Below are 22,861 nucleotides of genomic sequence, written 5' to 3' on the forward strand. Positions count from 1 at the left end.
TCTTCCGATATTCTTTATTGTAGAAATTAATATTTTTCAAATATAAATGAAAATACGAAATGTTTATTTTACTATAAATGCATTAAAATAGGATCTATTGTTTTCATGATAGGTTATTGTTAGTTTTTTAAAAATAAATTATCGGTCATTCGGTATATAATTAATTTATAATTTTAAAAAGCCTAAAAACTTCAGTAGACGATATTATATTCTGTTATTTTTGGAAAGTACCACCAATGCAGTTTATAAAGGAATTTGATGCAAATCTTTCTTCTTTTTTTTTATGTATTACATACAATCTAAACAAATATGAATTGATTTATCAGATACGTATTGGTTTATCTAATTTTAAGAATTTTAATTTAGCAATTACATTGTGTTAAAAGATATTAATGTTAAACTAAAAATTATCAATATGTAATAGAGATCTTTTACAGTTTTTATATTATTTTTAATTACTTACAATATGGATGAATGACTATTCAATATCTATCAAATCTCGATTATAATAGCTTAAGTAAATTAATAGCTACGAAAAGTTATGTTCATAGAACAATTCTAATTTTAGGAATATTGTTTATCTTTTTTGCTCTTAAAATAACTGATCGTTAATGAATAAAATCTAATAATATCAGAGAAAATTATTCTATTAGTTTTATATAATTTATATAATAAATTAGAATTTTTAAATTACGATCAAATATCATGATTATAAAACATAATAATACTTTTCTTCGTCATATGGTTTTTTATTGACAATATTGGCATGATTCGATAATATATTTTATAAGATGTGTATTTTAATATCTTTACAATATCTTTTAAATTGAATTTAAATTATTGTAAATGTATATTGAAAAATTTGTTCCTTTACATTTAACAGCTCGTTGCATATTTAATTCAAGTTATATTGTTTTTATTGCAATAAATAATAGAATTATATAATTAAATTGAAATCGAATAAAATTCACTCTCTACATTTGAAAATAGTAAAATTTTAGCGGAAAATTCTGTCCTTCATCTTTTAAAATAAATTATAACTGGTGTTGAGATTGTATTTTTATAGTATTTATGAAGTTCAATATTAAGAATATTAAAATTTATTTATTATGTTATTATTATTATAGAAAGAAGGATTCGTTTTTATTTCTAAATAAATTATAATAGCAAATAGTTTAATAATTTTGATACCTTATATCATTACACATATTAATGTATTTTAGCTATTACTTTCAATAACACAATTGTCATATGATTAACAATAAAGTAATATAAATGAAAAGCTTTACAAGATAAGTAACGTAACTAACATTTAATTATAAATATGTTTTCAGCATATGTTTATTTATAATTCTAAATACAAATATATCGTATTGAAAATGTTATATTCCACCGTTCCTAAATTTGTGCAAATAACATATATCTGATTGAGAAAAAAAATTGAAGTCACAGCCATTTGGCTATAATGCACTAGGATTTATGATTCGTATACGCAATAATTGACAAGTCATTGAGAACTTAATATAATTTACCTCTAGATAAGATGACATTTTCATTATGAATAGATATAATAGATGTGTGCTTTTTAAAATCGTAATTTGCAATTAAAATAAATACATAATTGATAAATATATAATAATCTCAATTGAGTGAATCATAGTTAGTATTTTTTATTTATTTTTAGCTTTGTACAAACAGTTCTTAATAATTTAATCAATATTCCGAAAGAAAATAGAATGAATTTAATGTTTTCTAGTTTTAGCTAAATTTAGCTTTATCACAATTTTTTTTATCTTAAAACTAATATTCATTTATTATTCTAATTCTTTTTATTTATTATATATTTATTATTTATTATTCTGATTATCTTATACTTAATATTTAAAGTGGTGATGAAAATTTTACTTTTCTTTGAACATCTTTAAAATAAAAATATATTAAGTCATTTCAAAGTTATTAGTAGCTATAATATTGTCAAAGTTTCAATTTTTCAATAAAATAAAGTTTATATATATATATATATATATATATATATATATCATCATTCATTATATGAAAATTATACATTGTTTTCTTTATTTTGTAGTATATATTAAACATATATAGCACTAAGAAGAATATATTTTCAACAAATTCAACTACTAAAATTTTTTATTTACTATTGCACTAGAATTTTTACTTTAATAATCATATAAACGATGGGTGTTATTGAATATTATTATTGATATAATAAAGGATAAAATTATCGAATATTGTTCAGTGAAGTTAGGGATAATAAGGTTTCACGGTATATTATGGAAAAGTGCAATTCATTTTCAAAGATTTTTCATCGCAGAGCCAAAAGTAATTTCTGAGATTGACATAATAAATGCAGGTAATTTATTTGAGCAGAACAATAGTCTATTGCGATATGGCAAGAATAACGAAGTTGACCATCATAATATTTCGTCAATTTTTTTGTTTTCATTCATTTTTCATTTCTCTTTTCTCTTTTCTCTTCTTTATTTTTTCATAAAGAATGCCGACGCACGGTTATATTATTCCGCAGGCTTTTAAAAAATGCGTGCAAAGGTAGTTCTCAACTCTGAATAGAGTTTAATGGTTTTGAAAGTTTGTTTCGGGCTTGCGAAGATCTCGGCGCACTGCGTGTACTCGCGGGTACTTGCAAGTTCGGATGCATGCCCGAGCTGCGCTTTACATGACAATCGCGACTAAAGACCGCCGGCATTGTTCCGGTGCCACGTGCGCGACCCGAAACTCCTCTTTGGTGGTGTAATTAGGTGTGAACCACAGGAGCGTCGAGTACGCCTCACTTGACCCGATGATGGCCTAGTGCCCGCGCCATCCGCTTCGCTCCCTCTTCTCCTCGTTGATGGCGTATCGATGAGAATTTTCGCACGTGATCCCAATGACTCCGAGATACTACTTTACTCCAGCGCTACTCGTTCATCGGCGTTCACGGTCGTTCACGTGGCTAATGCGCGCCTCGAGCACATGGCCCATGTTCTTTGCTCCTCTTTAAATCGCATTTGCTTGCCAAGAAGGTGTTCAGCCAAATTTTCGAATGCGTTTGAATCAATTTGGTCAATGGGATCCAATTTCCTGTTTGATAGTTGGTAAGCTAACCGAGTCATACATCTAGAGCGAAGTCCCAAGTATTGAGCTTTGACGGAAAATTCTTCGCTTTCGCATCTTCAAATGATTTAATTAATTAGAAAGCGATATTTTCCTGATAATGATAATTAAACATATTCATAAATTGATATTTTATTAAAGTGCCAAAGAGTTTATATATTTTAAAGTGTCAAATTTAATAAATATAATTTATAGTAGCTAATAGACGATGCGAAGCGTAAACATATTTTAATCAATACTAATACATTTGCATCTTCGATCGATTCAGGTTCGACGTTTTATTTGATATTACGCTCCCCTTATTACATATATCAAAATTATTATTTCAATAAATTACAGTTGAACGGTGTTTAGAAAAAAAATTCTTTAGCTAAATGTCTTTAACAATTTTTTTGTTTTTTGTTTTTTTGTTTTTGTTAACAAGTAAATATCGTATATTACGAAAAATCCATTTAAAAATTTTATTTATGGAAATAGATATTAAAAAATACGATTTCTTCGGTTCATCAGAACCACTTGAGTACATTTTATATACTATGAAATTCCAGCTCCACACTAAGAGATTCGTCATTTCCAATGGTAGATCACTTCTGACGATTGGACTACTATTGCATACTTAACTTTTTACTGTCGAGTAAAGTGTATCATACAGTTATATATACAATTATAATCAATAGTCTAATTTTCAAATCGCCATGATAAGTGTTAATGGTTAATTCTAATATTCTTTCTAATATCGTAACTATTGATTTTAGTTATTTCAAATTTGAAATAAATTTTAAAACAAACGGATTTATATGTTATAATGTTTTTAGCGAAATGAAAAATTATTCAATGTATTACAAATGATTGATATTCTATAAATATTGATCGATTATGATATTGATAGTTATTCGATAATAATTTGATAATCAAATGGTCAAATCATTGACTTATAAAAAAAATCGATTAGTTTTGAATAAGCGATTAGTAGTTGTTTAATCATAATTCTTATGACCAAAAATTACATTTAAATAGTTTGTTAAACCTTTTAAATTAATTATAATGTCAAACAGTGAAACTAGTTTTATACTTTATGTTTTATCAGTCTCAATGTTGGAAAACAATAAATAAAGAAAGAAATTTTATTTTTTTTTTTATTGGAAATACTTTTACATCCCAATGGCATCAGGATAATATATCATTTTATTATATGGATTTTAGTTGAAACTGCTAATGTTATAAGGGATGCAAATATTTGTCAATAAAATTTGTGGCTATTGAAAAATTAAATATCCTTTCGATTGTATGCAATTTAATCGTCTACATTGTACATACAACGAAAAAACGATAACTATATTTGAAGAGCAGAATAATTATCGAGGAGCCAGAGATGATATTTTAAAAAGTTTATAAACTCCAAGTACCAGAGTGTTTTGCACGATAAGCTCCATTGATGTTGAATTTACAAAAGCGAAGCGCGAGCCGGGTAAGTAAGCTGAAAGGTCGAGATAAGAAAGAGGAAGAAAAAGGAAAGGAGAGGTCGCTTTTTCGAATCAATCTAATCAATAATAAATTATAGGGGAACATCTCGGTACATCGCACTCCCCTAAAGCTTCGCATCTCTGACCCTCCCGCTCAATTGGTCGCAATTCTTAAAGACCTTAATTGGCGCGGAAAATTATACCTTATTTCGAACTACCCTGAACGAGACCCGCTTCGACTTTATTTCTTTCTAGCCACTCTTTTTATCGGCAAAACTTTTTGTGCTTTCTTCATTCTATTGGATAAAAAGAATTTTTACGTTACGACACGAAAATCATATATTCATGCTTCATGTCATGCAAATTTATATTTTTTTATTTATGCCACATAGAGTTTGAAAATTGCAGAAAAACTGTCTGTTAAATAGCAGTTAGGTAATAATAAATAATCCTTTATCAATTTATAGAGTGGTGGAATAAAATTTGCTAATACATAACGCAATGGTCCGCGATTAATATAAGAAAATAATTTTTAATGAGCGATTTTATTTGTGAAGCTTGAACTGTATAGGCTTAAGTTTGTTGAGGCGGCATCGGCCGAGCACACGCTTCAACCCGCGGAAGAACATAAAAACAAGAAGACCGGATGACTGCTGACTGTTTGTTAATCTTGGCTTTTAAAGTCTACACGTCTGTCAGTCCGAAGATGTAATATTAGTGCTTAGTATATGCAGTACCACTGCTCATTCGCTCTTTATTTCTTTTATATCACTTTTATTTTTAACCTTTATAATTTCTATATCAAATTGCCGCTGCTACTTTTTTCATACCTTATTTATTTATATTTTCATCTCCGCTTATATTTATTCAGATTAGCCGTTTATTTAAAAGATTTAATAGATTCGATAGATTGAACAGATTCAATAGATTTAATAGGGTTTAACGGAGCCAATTTATTTGAGTGCTTTAACATTTATTCGTTTAATTATATAAAAGTTTAGGTACTACGAACCGACATCGTTTCAAAATAAACAATTAACAAAATAATATTTATTATTAATTCACAAGAAAACATTGTTGTTTGATTTAATTAAAAACAATTACGGTAAAATTGAAAAGCCGTATATTTTATTATTCAACCAAAGCCAATTATATAATTCATATGTTTATTCAATTATTTATCTATCGTAGGTACAGGCTAATCGTGAATCTACGTTCGGTTGTCGATATAAAAATACCAACGGTCGTTATGAACTCTCTACATTATCGACTGTGAATATATATGCCGTTCAAGCAGCAATTTTAAATAAAAGTATACAATAAGTTATTGCATTTATATATACAAAAAGAACATATCAATGTTAAAATCGATAAAGAATTTTAAAAAAAATATATAAAAACGAAATCTACAAATTGCACAATCTTTTAAAGAATTACATTATATATATATATATATATATATATATATATATATGTAAGTGCTATAGAATTATGCTTATGATAAACATGCGGTACTATTGTCTAAATATATCCTTCATCTACTCCCGTAAAAAAAAAAATTTGAATAAAATATCGTAATTGAATATTAAATATAGAAAAGTTTAGAGTTAATTGTTGAGCCACGTTTAAAATCGAAATATAAACATTAAAAAGTCTTAAATGCGAATATAATATTTAATGCTTTGTGAAATTTATTTCCAGTTATTAATAATAATCTATCGGTAATCATAAACCATTCAAAGTCTACCATAATTCATTTAGTTTTTAAAATGTATCGGTGAGAAGAGTCGGAAATAACGACTAGCATATATTTTGTTTATACACACCTTGACAGTTTTATTGACTTGTTCCTACCGTCTTTTATGACACCGACTGCCCCATCAACCGAATCAAAGTTGATATACGAAATATATGTATAAATATATATCCCCGTGAGTACAAACGTTTTATGTGTAGACACTTGACTGCCAGATGACCCATCATTGCAAGATAACCTAAAAGCCTCTGTGGTTTCGTTCAAGTTGTTACGAGTTTTACCTATTTATAAATCAGATGATACTATCGGTCTCGGACCAATTTATAATTATAAAAGTTAATTTTATTCTTTAAGAATACGGAATTCGTAGCCGAGTTTCCGTTACGGCTAAGCCAATGAAGCCCATTTAATTGCTAGTTTACTAAATATGTTGTTGTAGCATATCGATGAGCGAATGGAAATTTAAAATAATTAGAATTTTAATCATTTGACTACTGCATTTTGAGATTAAAAGAGCGTAAGGAAAGCGTGTATGGAAGATGGAATTGTAATATACGCATCCGTAAAGGCCACTTGAAGCAGTTTCCGTTCGTATTATCCTTAAAGTGGCACTTTTAAAAAATCTTACGGCAAAAAATTGTCCCAAAAAAAAAGTAAGTGCAGCTGTCTATTTTATGTGCCCTTCGAATCGCTCATTTATTTCATTTGGCACCCCGTATTAGGTGCAATTGACAAATAACCTTGGGGTTTACAAAAATAAGAACGACTGTTTGCATAAAAATCATTTTAATAACTGTTTTTAAATATTTTTTTTTTCACATAGAACAATAGATATAATCTCTGTTATTTCAAGTACTTCTATAGCAACAGATTGTTTCTTTTTACAAAAAAACATTTGCGATTTCACGCATGAATTGTAATATTATTGCTTCTTCTTCTCTTCTTATAGTCTTACATAAAACTTCATTTAAAACAATTAAGTTTTATAATCAATAATTAAATACAAGGCATCGCAGTAATTTATTTATCAAAAATTTTTGTTTTCGAAGACACTTAATTACTCTTAGTACAACGACGTCTTTATATTTGCCGTAAGCATAATACAAACTTCATAAACGTTTAATACTCAGTATAGTTTATTTAGGTATAAAATGCATATAGTAGGTGCTCTATTATTTAATGATCTGTTAAATTTCATTCACCATAATCTTTGTAGATTCTGATCCATCGTATTCTGATCCATGAAATTGTAATAGGACATTTGGTAATTCGAGGGATTTGCGTAGCTGCCAAAGTTGCCAAAATCCATCGTGGACTCTATACAATTCTTGTTATCCGAGGTTTTTATTTCCGACACTACATTACGCATATCGGGGAAGGGCATGATCTCGCTCGTGAAATGAGACTTGTACTCGATTTTTAACGATCTTTCGTCACTGTGGTTCGCGCTACGGTACTCCGTCGGGATAATCGTTCGTTGATCGAGGCCCGGATTCCCTCGGTTGACGTGGTCCGGCTGATTCAGGTCCGTTCTGATAAATTCAGAACTTTGAATTTGCTCGTTTGGCCTGAAGTCGGTGTGTCGAATGTCATTGCGCGGGAAATCCACCGATGGGTTGATTTGGGCTTCCGATCGGAATGTCGGCCAGTAGGGTGGATTATACGTGTCTTGGACATTGGGTTTGCCGTCTTTAATAATCACAGGCACGGGTATCTTCCTGAGAGATTGATTTTTGAGATTTTGGGACTGTATCTTTTCTGCGTCCTCCATGCGTGCGCGTTTATTCTTATATCGTCGATTTTGAAACCAAATTTTCACCTGCGTACTTGTCAATTTTAGCGATTGCGCCAACATTTCGCGTTCCGGAGCGCTTAGATACCTTTGCTGCTTGAATCTTTGCTCCAACTCGTAGACTTGCGTCTGTAACACAAATTATTCAAATTCATTTATACATTTATAGTATCAATAAGAAGAATCCTTTTCCTCGTTTTCGGCTTACTTAAAAAAAGGTCTTATTTACTTAAAAGACTTATGCTTATCCCTTTTTCTTTACTTTATTAATGCATACACTTTATAATATGAAAAAATAATTATCGAAGCAAAATATTAATCTAATAAGGTAATAATAACATTCTTTGCTTTCTAATGCAATTAAAATATTGGTACGACTTACTTGAGAAAAAAGAACTCGAGGTTTTCGTTTCATCCTTTTGCCCGACTGACTTTTACGCAGCTCCGTTTTACTCGAAGTCACCACATTACCTGTATTTTGCATATTTTAACAAATTGTTACAATTGATATTTTAACATAGTCAAGTTAGAATAATAATTATTTTAATAGCAAAAGTTCCGCAAATATTTTATCATTGTCAACGATATAATTAAGGTTTTCAATAAATTTGAAAAAACAATTAAATAATGCAATGTAATTTTATGCTTTATGCTTCACTTAATTTCATTCAATTATTTCAGTTCTTAAACAATTATATAGCTAATTAATACAATATTTGATGGTTATATTTAATATAAAATTTATTATATTACAGAACTTTGTATTTTTAGAATGTTTTTTAAATCCTTGTATGTATATGTTTTTGTTGGATATTCGATATCAAAGCTCAGTTGAATCAATCACAATATTGAATCCCACTTAAAAAGACGATTCATTTAATAATGTCTGTTTTTAGAAAAAAAAATTATAATATGTATTAATATCTATAATTATAGTAATATAATGTGAATGTAATATGCTTATAAATGTAGCAATGGACAAGTTTCAATTTTAAAAATTGATAAAAATCCAAATATGCGTTTAATAATTATTTCTATAATTTAAATCTATGAAACTCGAGTCCCGGTTCTTGAAACACACGTGCACGTAAATTGTGCGATTAAAATCAACGAGCAATTGCAAAAATTAAGTAATTAAGCCTTAGTTTTATAATAATATAACATTTTTAATATTAAATAACTTCACCATCTTCGACTACTGAATTCTCCTGATACGGCGGAACGACTTGGCTGAGTTGATGGACATGGTTCATCTCACCGTATCCTTGATAATTGTTAACACTTTGTTCTTTCAATTTATCCAAATCCCAAGTACTTTCTTGTATTACATTATATCCGTAATAGTCCGGTTGCATTTGATTGTTAATTTCAGTTTGAATGTCTGTGTGCTGATGGGTTTGATAACAATCCATACCGGGAATTTCTTGCTCAGCGCTAAGAATATCTCGAACACTGAATGGCGTAGCCGATATTATAGTAGACAACATTCTAATACATTGTAAGTATTGCCAAGCAATCGAGACTTTTGTCTATTATATATATTATGCACTGTGTAAAAAGTCACGAGAAGTTGATTAGCTCAAATGTATTATACATTAATATCGCAAAGTCCCGATTCCCATTGTAAGAAATCCGCATGGCCAAGTACACGTTGATATAACAAAAGTCTTGAAGATCTCTCCAAAACCGTTGAACTTTGGAGATTATCAACAGAGTATAGGAAGAAAGCAAGGTTTAATCGTATAACACACGACCTTCAAATCACGAGGGTAGCTGAACACGAGTGAACAGTTCGGAGGGTAAATCTATAATGTTTCTTGGTTTCTCGTCGAGTCAAGTGTCAGTCTGTAGACATACACCAATGCAGATTGCCTAAGCGTGTGTGCGTTCCTGGGTGGAGATTCACGGACACTGCTTTCTCTACCAACATTATCCCACGACCAAAAAATGCTCACATACCTTTTACATATTGCTTCTTAAAAATATTTGTATCTAAGCATTTATTGCATTATTCATTGTTTAATCTCTGTTACGATATTTATCCCAATATTATTGCCCATCCTTCTTAACAATAAATACGGCATTTTTTTCATAGAGCGTGTTTTTTTTTTGTGTTCAATTTCAACGTATTCGTTAACAACATTAGAAGGCACAATTACTTTTATTAGGAATTGTTTACAATTGTAATACAGACAGGAGTAGTCATAAATCATTTTGGGGCGGGGATTATTTTGTGAGTGCCGCCTATTGAGAAACGATCAGCCAATCTGCGACAAAGGTTAAGGCAACAAATATTTAGTTAATATTTTGTATAATAAGTATCTTTTAAATGCCCTAGTTAATATACTAAGTCAATATCATTATCTTCATTGCGAGTTGATTATTATTATTCATTCAATCTTGTTAATATTCTGCACACGCATGAGATATTGAATAATTTAAAATTAATAATTTGAATAAACATTATGTTTATTAATTGCCTTAGATGTATAAGCCGTAGAATTTCAAAGCCAAATAAGTAATAATAAATATATACAAAAAGATTAAGTAGTAAATATAATTAAAAAAATATATAAATTAATATAGCTTTAAATGAATATAGCTTACTGGAATGCAACGCTTGTAAAATTTTTTTAAAAGTATTTTTATTATTACTTGAGAAACAGAAATTTAACACTTGCATCTGAAAAATTCGTTAGTTTATATTTCGGCTTTAGCATCAATTTTTATCACATTGAAATTTATAAAGATAATCGTAAAATCAATAATTGATGCAAAACACATATGAACACCAACACACATTCGCACGTATACGCATATGTGCAATAAATTTAAGAATTTTTCAAAGAATTTATGAAATTCAATATGGGTTATGAATAATCAATCGCTCATTGAATTACATATTTCCGTACATAGATAAACACGTACAAATAAATAAATTACTAAATCTTAAAACATTACGTACTTTTGTTACATTCGAAAAACAATGTATTTTATAAAATAATTAAAAAAAAATTTGAAAACAGATAAGATGCAATTATAATTTCATTCTTTATATTTTTGCTCAAAATTTGGCAATAATTGATAGTTTTTAACAGACGATTTTATTGGAATAGTCGATACTTTTAATTTTTTTATTTAATAAGTTTGTCATTATCGGATAAATATGTTTATATTATTGATTAGTCAAAAATTAAATTGTAATTATCTAAAACAATCGTTGTAGATTGAGAAAAAAAAAATTTTATTATAAATTACCGACTCATACGTCGTATTCCTATAAGAATGTTTAAAAAATTTTTTAATTATTTCGGTAAAATATTTTGTTACATATGTGTTGAGAGTCATATCCCATATTTTAATAATCATTTTATGTTATGAAGAAACGTAATATTTTAATTATTTTACATATTAATGAGAATAATTATTATTTGTAATGTAGAAAGTAACTTTTACCTAAGCATTACTTAGCTAATGATAATTTGCTCTTCATAAGCTTACTTAAGCTTAAACCTTTAGTAGTACAATTATTGTACATTATTTCTAATAGTTTTGTAAAAGTTATACAGATCCAGAGATCAGTTGGAATTATTTGAACATTGCACTGCCATTTAATCAAAACCAAAAATGGAGGAAAAACTATGGTTAAAGCAATGCCAGTTGTTTACCCCTGCCTTCTTTGAAAAAGTAGGGATTTTCTAAAAATCTCGTATAAACAAGGTTTCAAATTGCACAGCAAGACATAAAATAGATTATATAGTGAGTGAGTTGTCGAAGCGATCTTCGCATCCTTAGTATTACTTTTGAAAGATTCTGGAAAATGTAAGGCTGAATAATATTACAAAGATGGAGTGAAGTCCATCACCACGTGTCTAGACAACCAGATTCATGCAATTGTCTAGGCGGCTTATGTAAGAAAAAAAAAATGGAAAAAGAAAAGAAGTAACATTGGTGAATGTTCCAGTACTGCTGGCGAGCATAGGAAAGGACTCTTTCGAGGCTGACCTCTTCGAGTCGCGTCACATCCGCCCCGATTCCGGAAGAGGACTCTTTCATTCCGGTTGTCCATTCGGCGAGAGGCGGAGATAATTTATGGTAACAAACCTTATATAGCGCTTAAGAAGTTTCAGCCGATTGCGACTCGACCTCTGTCGATTATTCACACTATTTCTTATATGCTCACAATTAACTTTTCTTTACTGCAAGAATCGCTTAATAATTCATATTTAAGATTGAAAATTTAAAGTAATAATGTAAAATATATAAGGTCATATAGCACAAAAATAACCGAGTGTTATTGTATCGATAATTTACCCAATGATGATATAATTGATTTTGTTTTTAATATATTGATAAGTATACGAGTGTATATTTTAACTTTGAAATAAAAAAAAAATTAATTCAGTTCAAAGACTTAAAAAAAAAATTTAACTTCATAGTATAATTTTCATAGTATAATTTTGCAATAACAATATTATTACTCTACAGCGAATGCTATATTGCGAGCAGAAAACATATTGTTAAATGTTAAATAATGTCGTAAAAAAGTGTACAATACGAAAGTTCATCCAAATTTCCAAAGTTTGTATTATTTTTCATAAGCATTGAAATAATCATAAATGATTGGCACTCTTATCAGGAAAAATTGATGGTAAAGCGATCGCCAATAAAATAAATATATATATGATAGTGAATCGCAGAGTTTTGCCAAAAGGAAGAGAGGGCTCGAAGTTTAATGAAAGAGCCCGAGGAAAGGACCTCGGAAGTAGAAGAACCAGAGAGATCCTGAAATGCGTTTGCCATCGTGGGCGGCGGTGATCGAACGGCATCGGCATCGGTGTCGGTGTCGGTGTCGGTGTCGGTGTCGGTGCCGGCGTCGGCGTCGGCGTCGGCGTCGGCGTCGGCGTCGGCTTCGGCTTCGGCTTCGGCTTCGGCTTCGGCATCGATGTCGGCGTCGGCGTCAGCCAACGTGACATGGCCCAGAGCGCGGCTTCTCACACAATGGTCCCTTTTATGCAGGCCGCAGTCCGTTAGTGCAACTGGACGCCACATTGCCCATATCGTCGTTCGCTTTTCCTCCTCGAGCCTCGGCGTTTTTTGCCCCCCGCGACAACTTTGCGTTCGCGCTAGGGCATCTGCTGCGTGCGAAAACCCAATGACAGGGATATTTTTGCGCGCTGCCCTCGGCTCGAGAAAATCGTCGGGGCCCAGCTGGCGCCCCGTGTACTTTGACTCGGCAATTAATCCCTGACGTTTGAAATGTTACACGCTACCGGCGTAACGACGGCTACTCCCTTTGGACTTATACCACGCGACAGACTCGTATTTGCTTCGGTAATTACTCGATGTCCAGGCACTTTATTTTCTAGACAGATAATCATATGAATTTGTCCACCGATTCGATCCACACAATCCGATAATCGTACTCGCCGTCGTTCTAATCAACTACACTTAGCCTTATTCGAATCCACTATATCAGGACAATGGTATTTTTTTTTTGTTTCTTTTTTTTTTTATATATACACTTTATATTACGAGCATTACAAGCTCATTGACTTGAGAATGAGATGCATAAATAAATATTGTAAATAGAGTTCATGGTTTACAAAAGCCACACGTAGTTTGCGTAATGTAATAGGCGCGAAAAATGGGTAACGACTGTTCGAACTTCCAGGCGTTCGTCTTGGCGCCACGTCGCGGGCGACCTGACACTTCTACGTCTTTCCCACAGTCAAGGAGACGCCCTCGTTATCTTCCGATGCTTCCAACCCGCCCTTCGACGATGTCGCGTTGCTCGGAGTTATACACATATAAAATAAATGCATCGCAAAACGTCGTGGGAAATGTCGAGCAAAGCCGATAAAAAGTAAATCGATGGCGCGACCAACGCAATGAGGATCGAATTACCGTCCTGTAAACATTCAATCGTCTCGTGGCTTTATTTTCTTGCACTCGCCACGGTACCTCAACGATTTGGCCAACTTTGACCTTAGCGAGGCTGCTCGAGCATGTGCTACTTTTACATCGTTCAACATAATTTCTATTCTCGATCAGAATTCGCTTGACTCTTGGCATAAAAAACAAAACAAAAACAAAAAGTAGCAAAAAGCTGAATCTTTGTGAAATTTAGTAAAGTGTGATTTATCTGCGCGAAGCACGGAATTTGAACGAGATCGCTTCGTCAAGGGTTTAGGATGCCAATAGGCACGTCTGGATTATGTTAAGCCTGAGAAAAAGGAACGCGACTGCGCGCGCCTTTACTCGTCTTCTTTGGTGGGAAAATTAAATGCCTTGTTCGCTCTTTTTTCGAACCTTCGAACAAGTACATTCTAACAATTTACCATGTATACTCTCATTAACTTTTTATCTTTCGGGTATTTTTTTCAGATCCACTCAATACTGTGACTGACACGTGACAACTTAGCTTACGATGGACAAGCAGATCTAGTGACCTATGTTTTATTATGACATCATACCATAGTTATTCTTGAATCATTACATTAGTATTTGAACATCATTATTCAGGTTTACAATTAGCTTTCTTTTTATATATTCGATTTGTACGAAATAAAATTAATAATGATAAATTATAAAAGTCTAGGAACGCTTATTATTATATAATTTCTTAACTTTCTGTTCAACATAAAGAATACTTGTCTTTTATTTATTTCATTTCTCAATTTGATTTTTAAACAATTTTTAAATAATTATAATTATTGCTAATTATGTATTTCAAAATATGTCACAGATACTGTAGAACCTTTTATATATATCGTCTTCGTCCAATTTATATAAATGCTCATGCATATAATGCTTATAGAGATAACAAAATAATTGTCATAATTGCATAAAATGAATATTAATGAAATGAAATATTAATGTGACGAAACAAAAATTAATATAAAATTAAAAATAATTAACATGAAACATTAAGACTAATATGATAATTCATATTGTAATTGCGGAAAATCACATATTTTGGCGACAGATGACGTCTATTATAATTAAGGAATAATTAGTGATAATTTCATTATCTTCTTACTCTAATGTGCTGACTAATGAATGGTCGATTGCACAAAAAAATTATTATATTATTTATGAATTTTATTTATTTTTTTTTTTAAATCACTTTATTTATGATGTATTTGACATATATTGCATATGAATCTGAACACATCTTTCATTAAAATTTTAATATTCATTGTTGTTGTTTTCAAAAATATATTTACTTTTTTTTACACAATAATTATTTGTAACAAAATATTACGAAATGTAAATTAATAGACTGTGTATAATTGTAAAAATAAAAACTCAATAAAAAGTATTAATTAAGCATTAAAATGTGTAAAATATTCAACATTACGATAAAGAAATAGTATTTATCACAAAATATTGCTTAATATAGTTTATAAAAATATAAAAAATGTCTAATAAGCACTGAATTAAATTTAGTATATTATATACGTTACATTCAAATTATACTGCACAATAATAGTTTATCTAAACAATTTGAATGCATATTTAATATTATTGTTAAATAACTTAAATAATATGTGTATAATTTATAAATATATTATTTAAATATATTATTTAATAGACATAGAAATGGAAATAGAATAAAGAAATCAAGACTAACTTATCTTTAATTATATATTAAATCTAAACAGTATTATTATAAAGTACAAAAAACTTGATAGAATCCATGTAAGTAAATGATTATACAAGATGCAAAAATTATTGTGATATGCGTCTGAAATATTTGTAAAATTGAAATCAACTAAAACTGTTATTCTAAATTTTATTAATTTTCACAATATTCATTCATATATAGAAGTCATCAATAAAATAAATATTTTATTAAGTTTACTTAAATATTTTAGTATTTCCAATTTACTAATTAAAAAATCTCATTGCATATGTTAGAATTTATTTTTAAAAACCGTTATATATACATTTACAACATACGAATTAATAGTTTAACTATTTAACAACTAACATAATAACAATCATTATTATTATTTTTATTAATATAATTATTTTAATTTATATTTTATAAACCACACAAAGTTAAAAAGTTATAAAATTTAAAAGTTTTAAAAGTTTAAAAATAATATGTATTCAGAAACTATAAAAAACTTTTGAAACTCAGTTAAAACAAATTTTTGGTTCTCCTAAATTCTTTAAGAACATAATTTGCAATATTATAAGAAATATAAAAAACAAATATTAATATTACTTAAAATATGAAATATTGCGATATTGGGATGATATCGCGAAAAATAATTAACTAGACACAACATTCATTGTTTTTATATTTTTAATTTATTTAATAATTTATTCTATTTGTATTTGTAGTCCTAAAAAAAATTTACCATATTAGTATAAAAATAAAATATCAAAATATCGTATGTTGTATTAAAAAATTTTTATTATTATAGTCAGTAAATGGATTGTTGAAGACTATTAAAGAATAAAGTTCAAACAATTTCATATTTAGTTTTAGAATATTAAAATTTTTGAGTTGCGATTTTGTTTTATTTATATTTTGTATAAACGATTAGGCAACAAACCTTTTTAGTATTCATTAGTGAAATTATATCAATATATTTTAAAACGTATACGTATTTATGAAACAATTTAAATAATTGGGTTCAATAATAACATTTATTAACTCATTAAGCATTATGATTCTACCAGAATCAATATAATACATTTGAATTATCGCTATCTTTATTAAATGTAATTTTATTATTCAAAATGATTTTCACTACTAAAGTTGCATGTTATGCTGTTATTGTCAATTAAAATACAATTTCTATAATTAATTCCATATATAATAGATTAATTACATTTTTTCAATGTTTTTTATGCAATAATGGGATTATGTAATAACGTTTTAATTTGTTATATTAACAAGGAATTGATAAATGTAGAAAAAATCTATGTCGTTTAATAGTAGTGTTTATTAAAACAAAAATTTTAATATTTGTAAGGATAGCTTCAATTTTATACGTCTATCTATAAATTATAGTCTATTATAGATTATTAATTTTGTCTCTGCAACATAATTAAATAAATATAAAAAATCTGAAAGTCATATTATAGTTGATATATTGTTTATGTGAAGTATTTGAAAAATTTTATGAAATGTAGATAAAAAAAAATTAATTGTGTAGATAAAGATACTGTTTATTTCCACATTATATTACGTATATTTTACTTTGATTTTGCAGTGAGTAAGTTGAACTTCTCGGAACTCTTTTATACTTATCTGTAAAGTGATTCAATAGTACTTCATTTGCTGTCCATCTTTAATTGTTGTGTGTAAAGTTTAAAAATTAGGAGAAAAACTATAATTTGAAATAAAATTATATAAAATCTAAAATAATTAATAAACTTATTTCAATTTTTAATTTTACTAACAGTGGTATTTTTAGTAGTGTAATTTTACTGAAATATTTTTCCCTTTAAATTGTTTGGAAAAGTCTTTGTGAAAATTTAATTATTTGAAGAGAATTATTTGAATTATAAGAATCTATTTTTTGTAAAATTATTCTCTGCATGCATAATATTTCAATGTAAATATCAGTAAAAGTTTTTCCAATAGCTTTCGATTCCTTTCGAACTAATTAATCTGAATATTAATTTAAGTACGTTGATATAGGCCTTATTTACCATATAATAACATATTATTTTGTAATGTATAATTATAATAAATTATCTTATTTGTATGATAATTTTTTATTTCTAATGATTATTTATATATTTAATCACTTGTATTTTATATAAGCGATGAAACAAAACAAGCAAATTTTGATAATAAAATATTTGTTAATCATTAATTTATATTTAAGCATAAGAAGTATGTATAGGAAGATGAAATCTATTTATATTGACTTGAATACACGTGAATTAATAAAATTAAATATGATGTTAAACAAAATTATGAGCATCTCATTTTAAACAGCGAACAGTAGCTGAATACCAATTATGTCTTATCAAATGACTCATTTTTTATTTGCTGCCTAAAACTTAAATATGCTGAGAAAAACAGGACGTAGTTAGTTCTGGATTATGTCAAGCAAATGCGTCTCAGCCTTTGTCAGTACAGTAATGACTAGTAAAGATAAAATCTACCTACAATTTAAGCATTTTTTACAATTAGTTATAGTCAATTTTTGTTAAACATTTTTTGTTATAAATTTTTCACGATTATATGCTTCTTGAGTAAAGCTGTAAACTGCTCATTAATAAACATTTTTATACTTACACGCTTATAAATTTAGATAGTAAACATTTACTGGTAGAATAGTGTATTAAGTGTGCTTCAATATATTAATAAAACAATCTTTAAACATTAATAAGAATATTGTTTCAAATAATAAAAACGAAGTATTAAAAAACCTTTATGTTATGGGAATAAAAATAAAGGAAGAAAATAATATAATTATTAAAGTTAATAGTGATTAAAGTATATATACATTATTGAATGTGACATATTTTTGAATAAAAGTAAAATATTAAAACAGTATAAAATATACAAAGCCATGGATATCGTTTGTAATTCATACATAAAAATTATTAGTTGATAACAACAAAATTTTTACGTAAAGTGACAATTAAATTTGCAAGCTTTTTAAATTAAAAATAACTCGTTTTTTAAATCTATTTAAAAAATATTTTGTATCTACATTATATTGTCGATAAATTATCACTCGAACTGTTGGTTAATACGAGGTCTGGTAATAAAGAATACAGTTTTATCCTATGTGTAATACCAAACTGTTCACAATATCGCCGCTAGATGTAGATACGAGCATTTATGAGGTTTCAGGTTTAGTTTTCAACTACCTAACTACGTACAGATTTTTTGAACTGGATACTTATCACTGTTTTCTATCGTATATAAAAATTCCAAATAAATAAAACAAATGTAAATTATATTATATTATATTATATTATATGTATATATATATATATATATATATTTTTTTTTTTTTATTTATTTATTTATATTTACATACGTGTCAATGCATACTAAGCGTGATTACTATTTACTGCGTATTGTATATGATTATTATTATTAGTATATTAGTATTTTTAAATAAACATAAATACAAGATGTAAAACACATTTAAACCAATTGCACATTTTCATAATTTATTAGTTCAAATAATATCTATATTATAAATGCAGCATGCTACATATAAATATATTTACAAATGAATTTTAATAACAATAATTATCCAAATTTATAATAATACGGATTACTTTACATAATAAATTACAAAAATTTTAAAGTATAAATTTGCGGTATAATACTTTTATTCGATTATTAACATATTCTTCACTGTTATTCTCGATAGTAATTTCTAATAGTAGTAAAATTTTATTGGAACAAATTTGTACGCTAATTTTAACTCTTTATTACGGATTTAATTTGATAGAGATAGATATCAAGGAGAATAGTTTTAATTCTTGAATGAACTGTTTGACTAGTAGAGGAACACGTTCTAATTTCAGAATATTTTATGACTATATTTACATATTTGATTTTTTAAATTTTAATTCTGACTTTAAATCTATAAAATATTATCGTATTTATAAAGCACAGAAAACGTAATATTTTTTATTCAAAGTTGATTTTATTTTAATAATAAGTAAATCTAATTCATTAGGTTTAAAATTAGCGTTGTCTTTGAAACATGATGACAGAGATATTTTATGTTACATTTAAGTAAATGATATAGTAAGTTACATTAATTTTTTCATTAATCTTAATTTTACTTTATTATAATTATAAAACATAACAACATTTATTGATTAATATGAAATCAATACTGAAATATATATGATTTTTATGTAAAAAATTTCTTATATCCAAATAATCATATGAATGGTTACAATTTTTATATTTCTTAAAATTTTTACAAAGTGTAACGTTAATTATATATAAAAAATCATTTAATTATCTACAGACAGCATGTATATTTTGAAATTTACACCTTATTTAATAATAAATTATCTTTATAATAAGTAATTATGTTTAATTTTATGAAAATAAAATGTTTTTATCAACAACATAGTTGATTCAATTTTTTAATATTATTAATTTGAAGTTTCCAATCATTTATGAAGCTCAAATACTTCTGAAGAGATATATTAATTGTTGTTTCGATGTTTGTCATACTTTTTTTTGTCATACTTTTTTTTTGTCATAATTTTTTTCTTATGTGAGTTGTTTAATAATACAGAAAATTTGCGTTAGTTAGATTATTTATTATGCTGATATTTTTATTCTATTAATAATTTTTAATAAAACGTTGATATAATTATATTTAATTAATTCAAGAATTTTAATATCTTATTATACATAATTAACTTGTTTTTTTAACATCTGAAATTTATTTAAATGTGAATTTTTATGTACGCAAGAGGCTATTTAGAAAATAAATTACAAAAGTAATTATTTCTCTTGCTTGCGTAATAAAATACAGGTAGTAAAATTTGTGAATTCTATGTTTACATAAATGTTTAGTGTAAGTGCACACTTGTAGAAATTATGTTAAATGGCAAGTAAAATCAAGATGAAAAACGTAAGCTTATTTTTCAAACAAGTGAATTCTTTACATCGTTTACCGAAAGTGTTTAAATGTTGGTTAATTAAAGTAATTTTAAAAAATTATGAATCGCCTTAAAAGGCACACTTAAATCCAGCACTTTGTGTTACACAAAAACTATAATATTTATTTCATTCTTGAAATATATTATAATATTTTAACTTTAATTATTAACATTAAAAAATATAAAATAATTCTCTTGATAGAAATAATTTAAATAAATCTAAATTTTTTTTCTAACGTCGACACAAAAACAAATAAGGATTAAGTAATTTTTATAAACGTAAAACTGTGTTTCAAACAGCTTGTTTTTCTTTCATTAAATCATATTGATTTATAATTATAAAAACAATTTTAGATGTAAATTGCATCATCATCTTTAAGTAATAATATTACAAAGCTTTAAATCATTCATTAGGATCCGAAATACAGTATTTATAATATATATTAAAACAGTATATTTAAAGTATATATTAGTTTTTAATGTCTTAAAGTTTCTAATTTTAAATTGATTTTATATTACATTTTTTTTGTAATGTATAATATTCAGAGCAGTCACTCAGTAATATATTAAATATAATTAAAAAAAATTATATTTAAAATGATTTTACATATATATATATATATGTATATATTTATATATTTAATGTCAATACCATATAATAATGATTTTTAATATTAATATTATAAATTGTTCTTTGTGATTTAATTTAATTTTATATAATTTATATTGTATTCTTTTTCTACATAACTTGGCGTAAAAATGTCAGACCTTTTCTTTATTTGGGATATTACTTCAGTGTAATATAAATTATTCCATTACGGATTTAATAAATGATTATTTGGAAAACGACTTTTAATAATGTGTTTTCTAATAAAAAAAAATATTTTATTTTATTTTTAATGCCGACGATACGCGTGAAATTCTTTATTCAGAAATATGAAACTATATAGCTATATAATATTTTATTTATTAGGAAGTAATAAATTTTCATGAAAATATATCATTGTTATTAATTTAGAAAATTTTCTAATTATGACATTATCATTCATTAGGACATATATAGCTTCATTACAATCGTTTACAATGTTATCCACTACCATAGACTTAATCTTATTAAAAATTATATTCAAATTATAGTAATTATATATTTCATTTCAAATAGTTAAAAATGAAAGTACTCGTCAGGAATTTATCGCATTCTCGGAATTCAAAGATAAAAAATTTACGTTACGATGTAATTAATGAAAAATTTCATAATACGATTTATCAATACTTAATCAGTGGCGCTCTATTAGTTTTTAATCAATTATTTAATTATGTATAAAAAATTCCATCATACGAATAACAATTATTGATGACAAAATTTTATGTTTATAATATATGGTTATATAATATGGTTATATTATAAATCGATTGAATAATTAGAAAACTTGTGCATAAGAATATTTATTAATCATATCTGACAATCCAATATTTATAATTTTTTCTATTACAATATTTACATATTTTCGTTCTTCTAATTAATGCGCAAATTATTTTAATTGCGCGTTAAAAATATTATTTTTTGAATATATCACATTTGCTATAATTTATTATAATAAATGAAAATAATTATTATATAGATAAATTACTCTTTTTAATAAAATATCTTCATTTTTAGATTTTTTTTTCAAAATGTGGAAAAAAATAATATTACAATGTACATATGTTTTTTTTTATAAAATCTTGATGTTACAAAAATATGTACACTTAATAATTAACATAAACACATTACATTATCTATATAATTCACTGAGATTGTATCTTTATTTTATTAAGTCAAGCTTATCTAAAAGCCTACAAAGTTTTGAAATAATTATAAATTTTGAGTCATACTAAAAATTAAGCTTTTCCTATTTTTTAGTTTTTAAATTTTATAAGTCTCATATACTCATATACTCATTATTTATGTGACGATGTATCATAAGTTTACAAATATGCCTATAAAGAAAAAATTACTATATAATTTTTATCTCTACAATAAGTGCTTATTAAAAATGAATTATCGTTTATTAATCTAACAATTTTTATTGTTATTTTTAGATTTTTATT

General features: G+C 26.9%; 1 protein-coding gene across 1 annotated transcript; it reads right to left on the bottom strand.

Moving 5' to 3' along the window:
* Positions 1-7,371: 7,371 nt before the first annotated feature.
* Positions 7,372-9,850, bottom strand: LOC105365242 (homeobox protein Nkx-2.5). Its single transcript, XM_011503351.1, has 3 exons — positions 9,333-9,850; positions 8,529-8,617; positions 7,372-8,275 (listed from the first exon to the last, which is right to left on the bottom strand). The coding sequence occupies exons 1-3, from the start codon at positions 9,631-9,633 to the stop codon at positions 7,553-7,555; spliced, it is 1,113 nt and encodes a 370-aa protein (XP_011501653.1). The 5' UTR covers positions 9,634-9,850; the 3' UTR covers positions 7,372-7,552.
* Positions 9,851-22,861: the final 13,011 nt, after the last annotated feature.

This window comes from Ceratosolen solmsi, unplaced genomic scaffold, assembly GCF_000503995.2.
Source record: "Ceratosolen solmsi marchali unplaced genomic scaffold, CerSol_1.0 scaffold63, whole genome shotgun sequence".
In the NCBI taxonomy this organism is placed as follows: Eukaryota; Metazoa; Arthropoda; class Insecta; order Hymenoptera; family Agaonidae; genus Ceratosolen; species Ceratosolen solmsi.